Source organism: Siniperca chuatsi, linkage group LG4 (genome assembly GCF_020085105.1).
Source record: "Siniperca chuatsi isolate FFG_IHB_CAS linkage group LG4, ASM2008510v1, whole genome shotgun sequence".
NCBI classification, from domain to species: Eukaryota; Metazoa; Chordata; class Actinopteri; order Centrarchiformes; family Sinipercidae; genus Siniperca; species Siniperca chuatsi.
The window spans coordinates 3,464,183-3,480,061 of NC_058045.1; the positions used below are offsets into that span (position 1 = coordinate 3,464,183).

General features: G+C 37.9%; 1 protein-coding gene across 10 annotated transcripts in view; it reads right to left on the reverse strand.

Annotated features, from left to right (window-relative positions):
* Positions 1 to 15,879, reverse strand: part of LOC122874587 (pleckstrin homology domain-containing family A member 7-like) — a 134,352-nt gene that overhangs the window by 54,599 nt on the left and 63,874 nt on the right. For 9 of the 10 annotated variants that reach the window (XM_044192641.1, XM_044192639.1, XM_044192640.1 and 6 more), the window contains one exon: positions 9,737 to 9,820. The exons of the other annotated variant lie outside the window; for it this stretch is intronic. In XM_044192641.1, coding sequence (XP_044048576.1) covers positions 9,737 to 9,820 — 84 coding nt within the window. The remainder of the gene's footprint in view (positions 1 to 9,736; positions 9,821 to 15,879) is intronic. 10 annotated transcript variants of the gene reach the window in all.

Genomic DNA, 15,879 nt, shown 5'->3' on the forward strand with positions numbered 1-15,879 from the left:
GAAGACCAAAGTATTCATAAATGTTACAATAAATTATCTGAGAAAAAAAAAAGGAACTCTGTCTTCAATCTGCTATATTATTATAGCAGTGACACATTGTTAAACCCAATTTCCCCCTAATTTTATGTCAAGACAAAACTAAAAACTTTCTTCTAAATATGTTGGTAAGAACCGCCCATGTCATCATTTCAAAGGAATATTACTTGCAATAACGGGTCTCCAAAAAAAATCCACCAACTGCATCTCTATTTTCCACTTTAAATTTGTTTCCCTGACACTTCTGTCTGAACAAATCATTCAATGTGATCCTCCTCCATGTTGTTGATGGTGCTAAATTGTCTTGTGCTTTGATTGTCCTTCATTGATGACTTTCTTTTTTGCTTGTTAGTTTTTCTTGTCAATTGTTTTGCCAGTACGAAGACCCCTATAAAAAGAACCCAATCCATGCTATTGTATAGCTGGAAACTCTGAAGTAAAGCGTGGATGAATAAAGTTGTTTGTCGAGAAATAGTTAAAAAAACATGACTCCCCGTAAAATTACAAATTCATTCAGTCATTTTCACATTTCTATTTATGTATGGGTTAAAAAAATAACATGCAGGCACTTTATTAGGTACACCTGTACAATCTAATGCAATTTAATACAACAGCTCGGCCATAAATTCTACCTTTATGAAGTTTATAATGTTCAGTTTTTGATTACATTGTTGGAAATGTGTAAATTCAATTAAATGTTTATTACTGAGGTCATAGTTTAAGGTGGTGGTGTTGTACTGAACTACATTATACTGAGATACCCAATTACATACGTGAGGGAGGCAGAAAAGAAACTCCTCTGAACATAATGCAGTCCAGTACAACATCATCGCTAACTATGAACTCAATGCTAAAACATATAATTGAATTAACAACTCTATAACAATGTAAATAAAGAAACAGAAAATCATAGGCATCGTGTGCACAAACTGTATGACAGAACAGTTGTATTGGATTGCTGAATAAAGTGGCCACTGAGTGTATGTCATGTAAATAAGCAATAAGCCGGCTTTAGAAATGTCTGAAGACGTTTTGTTTTATTACTTTGGAAAGATGGCTAGCAGTAAAGAAAGAAGGCAAATAACCATTTATTATTTAAGGTTTTGTGATATTGGGGGGAAAGCGTATTTATTAACCAATGTAAGATTATCAGAAAACCAAGCAGCTAAATTAATCAAGTTTAAATCTACTGACTGTGTTTTGAATACTCAAAATGGGAGACAATGAGAGACACTCTTTGCCCAACCACACTTCCATCTATAATTAATTCCACATTGCTGCTATGGCAACAGTCAACCACAGCATTGCCATGCTGCACCCCTAGCGAAGCACCATGTGTGCACTCATCATATTGCTGGCGGAGCGTCCCTTAAATCACCAGATCCCATATCAATGAGCAGGGGAAGGGTCAGAAAAAAAAAAAAAAAAACAAGGGGAGAGACCAGAAAAACCTCCTGGAGAACATGAACAGAGACAGAGGGTAATAACATGGAGGAAGAGTTAAGATAAACAAATGTAACAGAGGCATGCCAAGTGACAGCCAGGAATTTTGTTTATGTCCATTTATAGAGGGAAAGGTTGACAAAAGTTGACTAAAAAAAGTTTTAAGTTGTAAAGAGTTTTATTCCCCAAATACATGCAAGTTGAATCAGTCTTTAAAAAGGCAACATTTACCATGGATAGATTAAACAATATGAAAATTAATGAGAAAAATAAGATTTTGCTCTAAAATTGGTCTTGAAATCCAGGCTAATTCATGACAAACAGGAGATGAAAGATTTATATCATGCTGTGCAACGAAGTTGAACGGGAAATTAAAACGTCTGGGTAAATTTCTTTATTAGGATTAGGAACACATTTAGGAACAACTAAAATTGACATTTGTCACGGAAAACACAACCTTTAAATTATACTAGTTTCCATGATACGAATTTCCAGGTTTTCCACGACTCTAGAGCTGATGACAAGAAGAAAGACAGACATACATGGTGCGAATAGACTTAGACATACTTCAGATGCAGACAGATACTGAGACCCAGACAGCAGCAGCCAAGGAAGTTATTCCATCTCTCCTGCTGCCAAAATAAGAGCTGATAAGGTACTCCTTGGAGCTGTAAAGTCCTGACACTTTAGCCACTTTAATCCGCGATAACCCCCGGTGAGCAGGCCCGCTGACGCCGGCCTCCATACACACACATACACACCGCACCCTGCTGCTAATAATGCTCTCAGATGGAGTTTCAACTCTGCTTTGATGGCCTGTGAGCTGATGCCTCCATCAAAGTTGACGTTGACATCAAAAAAACGAAAATAAGCCTGGCTGATGCAGCCGGAGCTGGAGGTGACAGATATATACCAGAGTATGAGCTTCAGTGAACTCCACAACTTGTGTGCCAGTATGTGGCGTTGAAAGGGTGGCAGTAGTCTAAAGGTTAGCTCTGCTCCAGCTGAGAGGCTCAGCAGCCAACAGTAAAAGGTATGAATGTGTGTGTAAGTATATGAATGTGAAGCAGGGTGATGCTTAAAAAGACCAGTTCAGCTGAGCAAAGACTCCGTCCTTGGCTGAATATAAAAGTTTACAAAAGAGCTTTGGCCTCAGTGAGAACCTCGAGTGCTTCATGCAGGCTCATAGAAGCCTTAAATAGCGGCCCAGGAGATATTTTGGATAGCGCCTGGGGCAGCAGCTGAAACAGTTTTTCTTGTATTGTTTGCAGTGGTGTGATGGTAATTCAATAATTAGGGTTCAAAGATAACAGAAGGTGGGTATATAATCCCAGCTTCCTACATACATAAATGACAATTATATGATCATTGTTTTGATTGGAACATTGCAATTAGCTGAGAGGAATTTCATGCGTATTTATAACCAAACATGTAACCCATAAAACTAATTATCATTCCACCATTATAAATAGAATGACACAAGCAAAGATGATGATTGCAGAAAGGGGGAAAAAATATTTTTGATAGTGAAGGGCACTTAGAAGTATTAAACTAAAACCCCAATAGCCATAACACATACAAGGTCATTGGATTGAATGATTATTGGCACTAATGTGCTGTGATTAAAAGAACTAGCCTAGCCTCCAGCCATCTCACTTTTATTTAACTGAATAAAGGCCCAAAATATATTGGACCCTGACATGCTTATAATCCTCGCTCTGATGACTCAAATAATACAGATGTTAAGAAAAAAATCAGTAAATCCTCTATGTGGGGAGCCAATCAATACCAACTGTCTTATTTAAAAAATACCACTCCAATCACACTTCATCAAGACATATTTTGACATTTTGGGAAATATGCTTATTCGATTTCTTGCAGATAGTTAGATGAGAATATCGATACCACTTTTATGTAAGTGCGTTAACTATGGACTGGAAACAGGGGGAGACTGCTAGCCTGTTAAAAAAAATCTGCCTACTAGCACCTCAAAAGCTCACAAATCAACATATCTATCTCGTTTGTTATATCTGGACACAAACAGAAATATAAAAAAAATTAATTTGTGGTCTTGATGAACAACAGTTTATTCGTCCACCCAGCACTTCCACTCCACTGGTTGCCTGGCAACTTCATGGTGACACACCGGAGTGTCAATATGCCTGACTGTTTTCCCCAAGAAATTATTACAGCATGTAACTACCTCTAAAACCACAAATTGTTGTTTTTCACAAAATAAATGAGATACTTGTTAATGAGTGAGCTTTAGAGGTTTTGGTAGGCATATCATTGAACTTTCGAGCCACACCAGCCGTTTCCCCCTGCGTCCAGTCTTTAAGCTAAGCTAAGCTAATTGCCTTCTGGCTCCAGCTCCATTTTTGACACAGAGACATGAGAGTTGCATTGATGTGACCTAACTCTCAGCATGAAAGCGGATAAACGAATTTCATAAAATGTCAAACTATTGCTTTAAGTACGGAGTTGCGTACTTAGTTATTGGAAGGCATTGTCACCCATGCAAATGATAATTAGTGCATTATTAATAAACTCTCATCTGCATACAAATATTTTACATGTATACACCAATTTGGACATACTGTAACTATGCCATAAACTTAGCAAGTGCACTTTAAGTTCATATGAGTTTGACAGTCTACATCACAGATAAAACTAGGCTTTTTAAAAACAAGCTTACATAACTTTTTTGGTCCAAGTATCTTATATGAATCAAAGATAATCATACCATGGGAAATGATCTTAAGATTCTGTTTAAAAATAAAACCAAGAGAACTTTATAAAAGGCCCAAGTGCAGTTGTGATGTGTTACCCAAGTTAGCCCAAACGTTTTAGTTAAAAAAGCATGAAAACATGAAAATGTACCCAAGACAGTTGGTTCAACATCTTCATTAAACATCTTTGAACACATATAAACAAAGCCATATCTATAACCCACGAGGACATTCTTTACTTTGAGTATGAAGTTGGTACTTCAGTGCTGATGATGGTACTCCGCTGTGCCTTGCATAATCACAGCAAAGAATATCCTTGAGTGAATCACTGCAATATTACACTGAGGAACAAAATAATGCAAGTATTCTGCTGTGCACATCCTCTATAAACCACTGATTCCTTCTATCCTGTGCAGAATTCACCATCTATTTTCTTAACCACACATATACACACACCAATGACTGAAGTGCCGTGTGTGTGTGTGTGTGTATGTTGCACTGACACATTATCACAGTGGCATGGACAGGCCTGCTTCACGCCTACGCAGCTACTAATAAGACAGATCCATCAGAACATAGCAAGGAAAAATGTAACCTGGTCCCTCCTTGTCTAGAATGGAGAGATGGACCAAATCGAGGGAGAGAGCGAGAAATATAATGAGGGGGAGTGGCGGGGAAAGAGGGGAAGAAAACGAAAGGAAAGCAAGAAAGGGGGTAGAGTGGTGCAGAGAGAAAGTGCGGAAGTAGAAGATAAAAACAATGAGATACAGAGAAGAGTCAGACTGGGAGAGATGCTCAGCGACCACTGTAGAATAAAGGAGGATATAAAAGACATGACGAAGCAAGGAGGTGTGACAGATATGCACTTCCTGCCCACATGTGAAAAATAGTCTTCACTGAGAGAGACTTTCAATGCTAAAAATAAAAAACTAGCATTGCTTCTGTGGCAGCCAGATATATTGGAGTCTGCCACAAAATTAGAAATGATTACATTTCAGCATCCATCATACACCTTTCTAGCAATTTATTTGCATAATTCACTGCTTTTTAATCAATATTTAAAGTCTTAGTAAAAACTGTATCCAAGTGTCATTTTTGTTTGTCTCTAACACTAGTTGCATTCATCCTTGATCAATTCTCTGGAGTAACAAGTTCGCATTTTTTGTCATTCTAATTCTCACTAATTTGAGTTATTTGATGTTAATGTATACAAACATTTTAAGAGAAAGACAGCAAGATGCAGGTATAAAGAAAGGAGAGAGATAAAGGAGTGAAAACAGGGTAAAGGAAAAAGACAGAACATGAGATAAGGGAAAAATAAAATGGTACAGAGGGAAGGAGAAAGAGAATGAAACAAGCAGAGTTCTGAGAAAAGAGCTATGATAGAAAATAAGAAGAATGGGGAAATCAGCAAAATGCCAGAAAAAGTGATTGTTTGGATGGATGGAAATAGAGAGAAGAGGAAATGTAAAACAATGAGATGGTGACAAAAACGGAAAAATGAAAAGAGAAAAAGGCTGCTAGAAATGGAGTCTGTCCAGTGAAACTTCGTTACATTTTAATGTGTTTCTTCATTAGATTAGCAAAAGCTCTATTAACTGTTCTTCACTGAATTAGTAAAATTTGTAAATTGCTGGTAAGTGTGAATGTGAGTTTGTCCATCTCTATGTGTCAGCCCTGTGATTGACCCGCTTCTCGCCCAGTTTCAGCTGGGATCAGCTCCCCCCTGCCACCTTCTAAAGGATAAGCAGGTATACCTAATGGATGGAAATATGAACAATATTTGATACAGCACTACTAATAATTAAGATGTGAAAAGAAAACCAGTATCATAACTTTCAAAAGGGAACCTATAGTAGCTAAAAAATATATGATTAATTGTTCACCAAGTGCTAAACCATCCTTTAATTGAGATATGAGAGTGGGTGAAATTTACAGTAGAAAAGATGCTTTTCACCACAGTGGAAACTCTTTCTTAGAGTCCTTGAAGGGTCTTTTCAAAAAATATTGTTCTAAGTCAAAGTCTTAGTAGCTATACAACTCTTAAAGAATTGAGTCTTGTGCCAAAAACCATCACTGCACCACAAATCACTGTACCTATGCTAGCTGAATTGTAGTATTTGTGTTTTGTTTCCAAAAGCAGTTGTGTAGCCAACATGTATCCTTTTTTATGTTGACAGCTTTATTTAAGCACTTCTTGAGTAGCGGATAATAGCTTTTACTAAAAAGGCAATGAAAGCAACAAGACAATAACCTTCTATTGCTACAAGTAAACAAACATGCAAGAGTCTGAGCCAGAGCTAATTCACAAAAGAATGTAATATAATCCAACCACAAGGTCACAAATGAATATGTGGGAGTAAGAGAAAGGTATACATTTTTAGGTGACGGTTTTTGTGTCCATAATAAACAGCAAGATTTAAAAAAAAAAAAAAAAACATTGTTATTTGAGTTTAAAGCGAGCAAAATGTTGTCCCTAAAATCATCAACATTAGCAGTTGTGACTTCTATCCAAATAGTAGTGAAAAACAATAAGCTAACTTAATGAATGTGAACGATCAAGACTCATTCATTAAATCTGAAGAGCACTCCGCACATTCACTCTACTGAATGAAATCAAATGAAAAGTTTTGTCGAGGAGTTTAATTTAGTCAAATTAGAAATATAACTGCAGGGCCCTTTAAATATCTGCCAGCTGAAGATCTGGGGCTGAGTGAAGGACATCTGGCCTTAAATTCAAAGCCAAGTGGTTGACAGCACTGATCTCAAGTCGCTTAGCTCAAGGTGAAGGCCTCAGCTTCCCAGTCTCCCACTTATGGAGCTATGGGGTCCCAAATCCAGACAGGAGGCGAAGTAAAAGTTGAAGGAGAGAGTCACATGAAAGCCTCCTCTGGCCCTCTTGAATTAAGAGCTATTTTGTCATTGGATGTATATGTACAGAGTTTAAAGGTCCTGCACACCCACGCAGAGGTTTTTAGTTATTCTAGCTGATATGACCTTGCTTCAGGTTTAAGATGGGTGAAGCTATGCTAAGTCTAACCTGTGTCATGCTTCAATGTTATGCAACACTTTGTCTTTTTCATATGCTGTTTAAAGTTTCCTTCATTTTGTTCGTTTTGTGTTTCTGCACGTCCATGTTTTACGTTGGTTTGAATCTGTGTGCTTTTGTTTGTGTTTTCTTGGTGAATATGTGAAATAGTATGTTATGTGTAGGTTGTTTTATGTCAGAATCTAACCAAACCAATGGCATACAAGATTGTATCGTCAAGATAAAAATGGCCATGTCGGAGAAGAGTTATAAATATTATTCATGCATAGAAAAAAACAAAAGGTTGCTAATATTTATCCTTGTGGGACCCCTTTGTCAACATTTGGGGGCTGGATGATGGTCAATAGCACTATGACTGCTGCAAAGGAATTAATTCAGTTGTATTTTTTAAGGTTTTATGCTTTCACCAAATGTATTCTGCAAGCTGACATTCAAATTCAACTTCACCTCCCGAGGGCATATGCAGGTAGATTTGAATAACTGAAAGAAATGGAAGAAGGGCTGGAAAATACATAGCTACAGTCTGGTTCTAGACAGTGGACTACAGCAGTAAATCAAATAACTGAAAAAATGGGAAAACTGTCAAATATACTGTATATCTGCATTCTGAGTTATATTCCACCCAAATTGGTTTACAGAAAAGTGCCAGGAGCAAGCATATCAACCCCCTGTGCAGTTCCTAAAAAGCTCTCCAAGTGAAGCAACACATTACTGATTTTAGTAGAGGTGGATTTTTCTATAATCAAGCTACAGGATATGTTTACAAAACTTCACCTGTCTTTTTGGCCTATATCAAAGAGAGTGCCCCATCTCTTGTAACTGAGACCTTAGAGAGTCTCTCTATTGTAGTGAAAGTCTGGTGTTGGGTTTAGTCACTGGCAGGAAATCTTTGCCCAAACAAAGCCCTTAGAGTGCAATACAAAATGTCTCCTAAACAGCCGTGAGTAAGCACTCTGACTTGTTTATTCCAGAGAGACCTGCACTCACCAGGTCTCTTAAAGTGATAAAGCATCATGGGCGGACAAATGAAGGTGAACATCAGTGTGCTGAGAGCAGTTAACTGATATTAGGTTACATTGTGATAGCTGAGTATTTAAAGTTGATATTTTTGTAAAAACACTCTACAGTCTAATAAATAATCTAATGATAGCATCATGACTAATATATGTGTTCCTTTGAGTTGCAGTCACAATAAGACATTCTGAATAAAAATACAAATTGTCAATATTTTCATAATTCAAAGACACTGAATGAACTCTAGCACCATAGCAGTGTCACACAAAAACACCCTCCAGTTTAGGATTAAAGGACTAATTTGACATTTTGACAAATATGTTCTTTGCTTTCTTGTCAAGAGATAGATGAAAAGATCAATACCAAGATCAATGTCTGTCCGCTAAATATGAAGCTACAGCCAGCAGCCAATGAGCTTAGCTTAGCATGGAAACAGGAGGTAACAGCTAGCCTGGCTCTGTCCAAAGGTAAACAAATCTGACTACCAGCGCCTCTAAAGCTCAGTAATTAACACATTATATCTTGTTCATTTGATCCATACAAAAAATTAAGTGTAAAAGCAACAAGTTGTGGTTTTACAGGGGGTAATGTGCGGGACTACTACTACTACTTCCTAGCGAAGAATACTGACTACCTGTTTTTTTGCTGCCACCAATCTTTATGCTAAGCTAAGCTAACCAGCTGCTGGCTGTAGCTTCATATTTAACAGACAGATATGTGAGTGGTCTTGATCTTCTCATCTAATTCTATGCAACAAAGTGAAAAAGGAAAACAGATGCGACTAAAAGTACAATTAGCTGCACTTTCCCACTGGTGTTACCAGCGGTACAAACAGGAAGAGAGAGAAACACTTCACTGACTCCTGCTATAGCATCACCAGACAGTGAGAACACTCCAACAGCACAACATGTCCTTGACAAATCAACCAACATTTTCTCCTTTCACTTTTTTATTTATAAAGCGGCCCTGGTGAAATCAAAGGCCCACATCTTCACTTAAAACATTGCTGAACTTCTCTTGAAACCTGCTATCTACCCACTCAATAACCTACTAAACTTAAGAAAAATATGTAAATGATAACTTTAAGGCATGGGTAAAATGTTTTCAAAGTCACTGTTGAATAGAAGGTCAGGCAACTTTGAAATACATTATAACAAACCACAAAACATAACTACAAGAGCAGAAAAAGATTTTCTTTAAATGGTTTCAGATTTTCACCATTTTCGGTATCATTTCATCACTTTAAAGAAAGCGATAATATAAACAGCTCACAGCCTGGCATTCATCCCATAGATGAAAACAGAAAGAGATTTTAGCCAATTTTAGTGTAGCTACAGTATATCTCAAAACAGCGGAAGAAAGTAAATGTGGCCCAAAGTATCTTTTTTTATCTAAACAACTAAGTTTATTTTTTATTATTTGCATGGATGGGCGCTGCAGAGAAGTAACAAACTCAATGACTCACTGTTCTTGCAGGATAAAATCCACGTTTTCTTGAGAAATCTGTCCGGTCACAGGATGGCGAAACGCCGTGGTCCTCTGGTTATGACTGAAGTGACAGAGGGAGGAGAGAGAGGAGACAAAATTAGCAACCTCAGTTGCACTGTAAACACTGTGAGGGCATCACCCTGGATTTTCACCCCCACTATGTTCATAAGTACAGGGGACATGAGCCGATCATTCCCCAGAAGAATAGTAGGCTTAGAAGCTCTGTCCAACCTCTCCACCCTGATGGGCCTTAGTCCCTGACTTTCCCAGCCTTGTGTAGAATGTGAAAGGAGGCTGCAGGATGCCCACCCCACCCCACCAGCTCACCCCACCCAACACGTCCTGTACAGTCTGTGTGTGGACCAAAATGTTGGGCTCAGCACAAAATGCTGGACAGTGCAGGCCTGGGCCTCCAACAGTTATAGACTCAGTCATTCTAAGCCTCAACCAGAGTATAAAAGCATTTGACAGGGTAAACAACAAGGGGTGGCATGGAGGGTCACTGTGCGCGTGTGCGTGTGTGTGTGTGTGTGTTTGTTGGGGGGTTAAGAGAATGGTTCTCCAATTCAACAGGAGCTTGAATGCTTCACAATGAGTGACAACACAATTAAAACAAAAATACAAAATTTTAAAAGGATAATAGGTGTTTTGGAAACCTTAATCCCAGCTAGTTTATGAATTTAATAGTGCTGAAACAATTGATCAACCCTTTTGATAAATTGGTCATCAGAAAATTGTTTAATCATCATTTATCATGCAAAATGCCAAATACCAGCTGTTTTTTCTCAATTTTACATCTTTTTAATTTACATATATTTGGGTTTGAGACCATTGTTTGACTAAAACAAACAATTTGAAAACATCACTTCTTGATGAAACTGTGATGGACATTTTTGACTATTACATACTACTACATTACTATTACTACTACTATACTACATTGTATAGACTAAATAAGTAATTGATTCATCATAAAATAAATCATAGTGAAAATAACCCATAGTTTGGTCCTAAAATACAAGATCATATCAATAGTTTTTGGTTGCTAAAATATGCCAGATAAACTATTAGCACTTCTCCTGCCAATTCAATAAATATACACCCTTTAGATATTAGATAGAGACTAATGTATTCGCACAAGAATTTATAGGCAGGGACAACAGAGCCTCAAAAACATATAAGAATAGCTTCAGTGCTGCATGCAGTTTGTCACAGAGTCACTAGTGACACAAAACAACAAACTCCAGTAGAGCTGCTTAGCAGTCACCAACAGAAGCGCAACATTAATAAGAAACACCATGCACACTCAGCAAACAAACCCCATGTGTGTAAGGATTCAGAAACCTTTCCCATCTCTAGCAACAATCAATATGTAGTAACACTGTTTTCCATTCACTAGCAGCTCACATTACTCATGCTGTACAGATTCCTGCTTGATGTAGCAGAAGATCAAATCCTACAGGACTACAAGGTTTCCCAGGAGACCCGGTGACATGGCAGCAGCAGGCTCCATAACGGGCATGTACAATGCCATTATTAGCTCACAGCACGAGACCTAAACACAACTTGTCACATGAAACTGGTCACATTTAAATGCACTGCCTGCAGACACTTTTTCAGCTCATACTGATGTGTGTTCCCTTCTGTCAGCTGAGCCACTTCTACCACTACCTCTAGTATTACTATTACTAATAGCAGTAACACTAACAGAGGCCATAGAAAAACATGGACATCATGTTTGATACAAAGGGATATTTTGTCTTGAGTTGAATTCACTGCTTACTCCTATATTGTTTTTTTCCCCAAATTTGGATTTTGGATTCCAGCAAGTGACAGTGAAGTCCAGAAGGAGCTGACGTGGGTGTAATACGCTGACATACTAGTCAATCAAATACCTAAGCATGCCCCTCTCTACGCCCCATTAACTTTCAACCGTCTTTAACCAATATGTATTTAAAAAAGAAAAAGTAAAAAATTAAAAACTGAGACCCTCGTGTGCAAAATGACTTGTTTTGGGTTTTAACATGTTATCTTGCAGCCTGCACATAGAGGCCAGAAGATGACCTGCAGCTCAACACTTGTGCACTGGATTCCAAATCCAGTCATGATGGTTTTCAGCATGGATATTAATATCAATATCAGAATCTTTATTGAAAAGACATAGAGAGCCTAATCAGCAAAGCAGTGACTGTGTACTGGTTGTATACATTTTTTGGAGGAGTTTGGCGTTTTCATCTACTGCTGGCTGCATAATGTCAAGATTTTCAACTGCTGCAGGCTGTGTTCGATTGTCAGGTACTAAGCAAAAAATAACATTCGCATAATGTCCATAAAAAATCTTGACAGACTGAAATGCAAAAAAAGGGTGTTGAGGAGCATGAAGAACCTTTGCTCTGAATCCACAACAAAGGAGAGCATCACAGTACTGGAGATGGTGTTAGTCATGCCGCCAGTGTGTGTCTTACAGGACAAAAACACCCAGTGCTCTAGATAGTAGCATTCCTCAGGGGGATATGCTCACTGTTGCAACATAACAAGAAGCCCTGCAGCCCAGTCGGAGGCGCTCTAAGAATTAATAATTGTCTGAATAGGATGGAATTATGATCGATCAGTTGTAGCATGAAAAAGAAAAAGATTGTCCTGACAGCCCTCTGAGCTATGAGTTATGAGAGAGACGCTTTCTTTGCAAAGCTGCGACAAATTCAACACAGGTGCTAAACGGCAGCCGCTACCTGTGTCGATGCAGGTGATGCCATGTGTGTTGCATTATGGTTACAGATGTGGAGGAAGTCGTAACAACCTGTCAAAGGTAAACCACTGAAACAAAAATACACAGTTAATAACAATTAATTAAAAATAAAAAATGCCCCACCATTTTTTTTTGTTGCCAATGTTGTCACTTTTTTTTCTTTCTTCAAAAATGGCAGAATTTTTGGGGCTTTCAAAATCAAAATAACTTAAAATAATAAGAACACAGAAAAAGGTAAGACAAATCTGTCTATCTACATTATTTGGCTATTGTGACACATTTTTAAAAGGTATGAATATGTATGGAAGAGATCTTTGGTTCATGTAAATGGATTACATTAAAATTTTTTAATTACATTTGGCAGGAAAATGTAGCCGTAAGACCATCTCTCATTCACAAAAAATGTGTAAGAACTAATAGATGCATGCAGAATTCATAGTGACGAGTATGAAATTAAATGCAATATGTTAAACCTATTAACTCTAATCTTTTTGCCAGGCTATTAAATGGTAAAGAGGTATTTATGGCTGCTGAGGACACAGTCACCTCAAATCCTCTCAGTGAGCCTAGCAGTAAATTCGGATATCGATCGCGCACATTCAAACAAAGGCTTGTTTATTTTTGAGCTGCTATGTGAAGCACTTCTCTTGGGAAACTTATAAATCCATATCTGATTGCTCACAGAATATGAATGGGAACAGCATGTCAGTGTCCTGAGAGGTTGTTAATCAGCGGCTGTGATTTCATTCTGCAGCAAGGATTAAAATAATACAAGATATAATAGATGTGATAGTGTTCAAAGCTGAAGCAACGATGACCTGAGATGTAAAGGAAGAAGTGTTGAAAGTAGCGCTAAAAGCTTTACAGCACCCTTTTAAAAATGCCCTTCAACACTGGTAATAAAAGACCTGTTTCACCATGTACCTTACATCTTTGGGTGCATTTGCCGTTTGGTGTATTCTGTGAGATGTGTCCAGTGCAGCTTCAGTGGAGTTGGATAACGTAAAACTATCAGTGTCGAAAACATTAAATGGTAAATGCCACAGATTTAAAAAGCAAGGGCTTCCACCTGGAGTGATTTTGTATGAGTGTTAAACAGTCATTCAAATGTGTGACCGTTTGTCAAATGGGGCAAGTTCATTGCCCTTCTCTGGGAATTGGTGACTAACTGAAGTAGACTTAGATGAGGCAGGTTGAGGGAAAGGAGGTAACCAAAAAAGTTAAAGTTGCACTAATCAATATTCTTTTATGAACAATGGGTCAAATGACTATGTGTAATATAAAGGGGTGGCTCGAACCAAAAAAGAGTTATCACTCAAATGCAGTTTTCCTCAGCTCTTTGAAGCATTTTAGCATCTTTCAGCTCATTGTTTTGGTTTTATGGTCAGCAAATGTACTGGTTCAGTCAGCACTCCCATCAGCCCCATTTCTAGCCACAGCAGGCAGCTGTTTTCAGCAAAATAAGCTATGATAAACCCTTTGCGTGGTAGTCGGGTTGGAATTAACACAACTCCAAATACATGAAAATGTTGCTCCATGTCTGCTGGATGTGTAAACAGGGCAATAGTTTGCTAACATGTTAGCTACATCAATTTTACAAGGTCATAATGTGTCAAACATATGTGATTTTATTTTGTTGTGGATTATGCTTCCAAGTGGCCAAAGAAAAACATTAATACAGCTATAATAACAGCATTAAGTAATGGATAAACTATATTATCCAGCTTATACCATGGCCACTTATCAACAAACTGCCACATGTCATAAAAATAAAAACATTTGCTGTTCATTAACTTAGGTAACTAATTTTTGATCTCCATTTTAAATATTATAAAATATAGTTCCAGTACATGAGAATTCTTGCTGCTTGTATTAGTACAGCAGGCAACACACAGCTACACAGCAAACAGCTGATAGTAGGAAGTTTAGGAGTTTTATAATCCTGACCAATTTGAAATAAGGTTTCTTCAAATACATAAAGACAAATGTCCCTGACTATCTGCAAACAGATTGAACGATTTTCCCATTAATGCATATACTCCAAAAAATTATATATATAAATGCGGACTCTCTCATTTGTTAATGGCACAAGTTTCTGTATTAGTGTGTTTGTTTTGGCATGTCTTCTTATGAGGTTTTGTGGGGTCTGAGCACCTGGAGTGCTAATATGGTACATTATTTCATTTCACAGCGTGAGAGCAATGAGAAGTGGTAGAGATGAAGTTTATATGAACTCAATGTACACAAACAAAAACTTTTTCAAATTAATTTAAAATGTAGTTCATGTGGGGGATCAGATGAGCACATAAGTGTTGGGTGAAGGTTTTGAATTCAAAGCTTCTGCTCCACCTTGTGTTCCTCGTGTATTGTATCTCACATTATTTTACTGTAGCTCACTGTGGCTGAGAGGTAAGTGCACCTGAAACACAGCATCAGCTAGAAGCATACAGTGCAGCTGTAAAAATGTATTCCACTCATCCAAACATTTCTGTTGTCCCATAAACTTTAATCTCCAAGGACAAGTGAGGCACTACTCTATCTTTCTCTGCTAGCTCTCCAGTCATGAGAGACTTACATAACAACCATATCATTAAAAGAGCTACCTCTCAAAAAAGCCCAAAGCCCACTGATTAAAAATAGCCCACTTGATTGCTGACACTATGCATGCCGCTTTCCATGTAAGGTGCGGTGTTTACCTGCAGGGTGACAGTACAACACCAGAATATAGATTGGTTGAGTGAGGGGAGGCATAGCATGCATGGGGCTGGGTATTGTTTGAATATTTTCAATACAGAGTTGATATAAATGTGTAAGGACAAATTCAGCTCCATCTGCTCCAGCAGGGTTTTTCAGATGCAAACAACAGAAGACTGTAATTGCAAAAATTAGCTGAGCTTAGCCATACTGTACATAGTACAAAGATGTGCTTGTGATTGTGGCACGTGTTTCAGCACTGATCCCAGCAGGGAACATAAGCCTCTATCAAAATCATCAAATTCATCACAGTCGCTCGTCTGTGCACCTGAGATGTAGACAAAAAGAACTTTTACTTTGTTACTGATACAACAGCTTGTGTTATAAAAACTACCCCAACACAGAATCCAGACAAAATGGCTCAACACTTTTCTGTCTGAGAAAAGCACCAATGACATCTCTCTCTTTAACACCAGCATCCACTCTTAGACATTAATTTGTGGTTTTGTGACATGAGACTGAAATCTAAAAGAAGATATACAACTAGTGCTTTCATGCCGTGTAATTCTAGACCAAACACAGAAACCCAAACAAGCCGTTCAGACAAAATGGCTCATTATTTTGTCATCTGAGAAAAAGCAAATATCGAAAGAACACTCTGCCAGTTTAGTACTTTA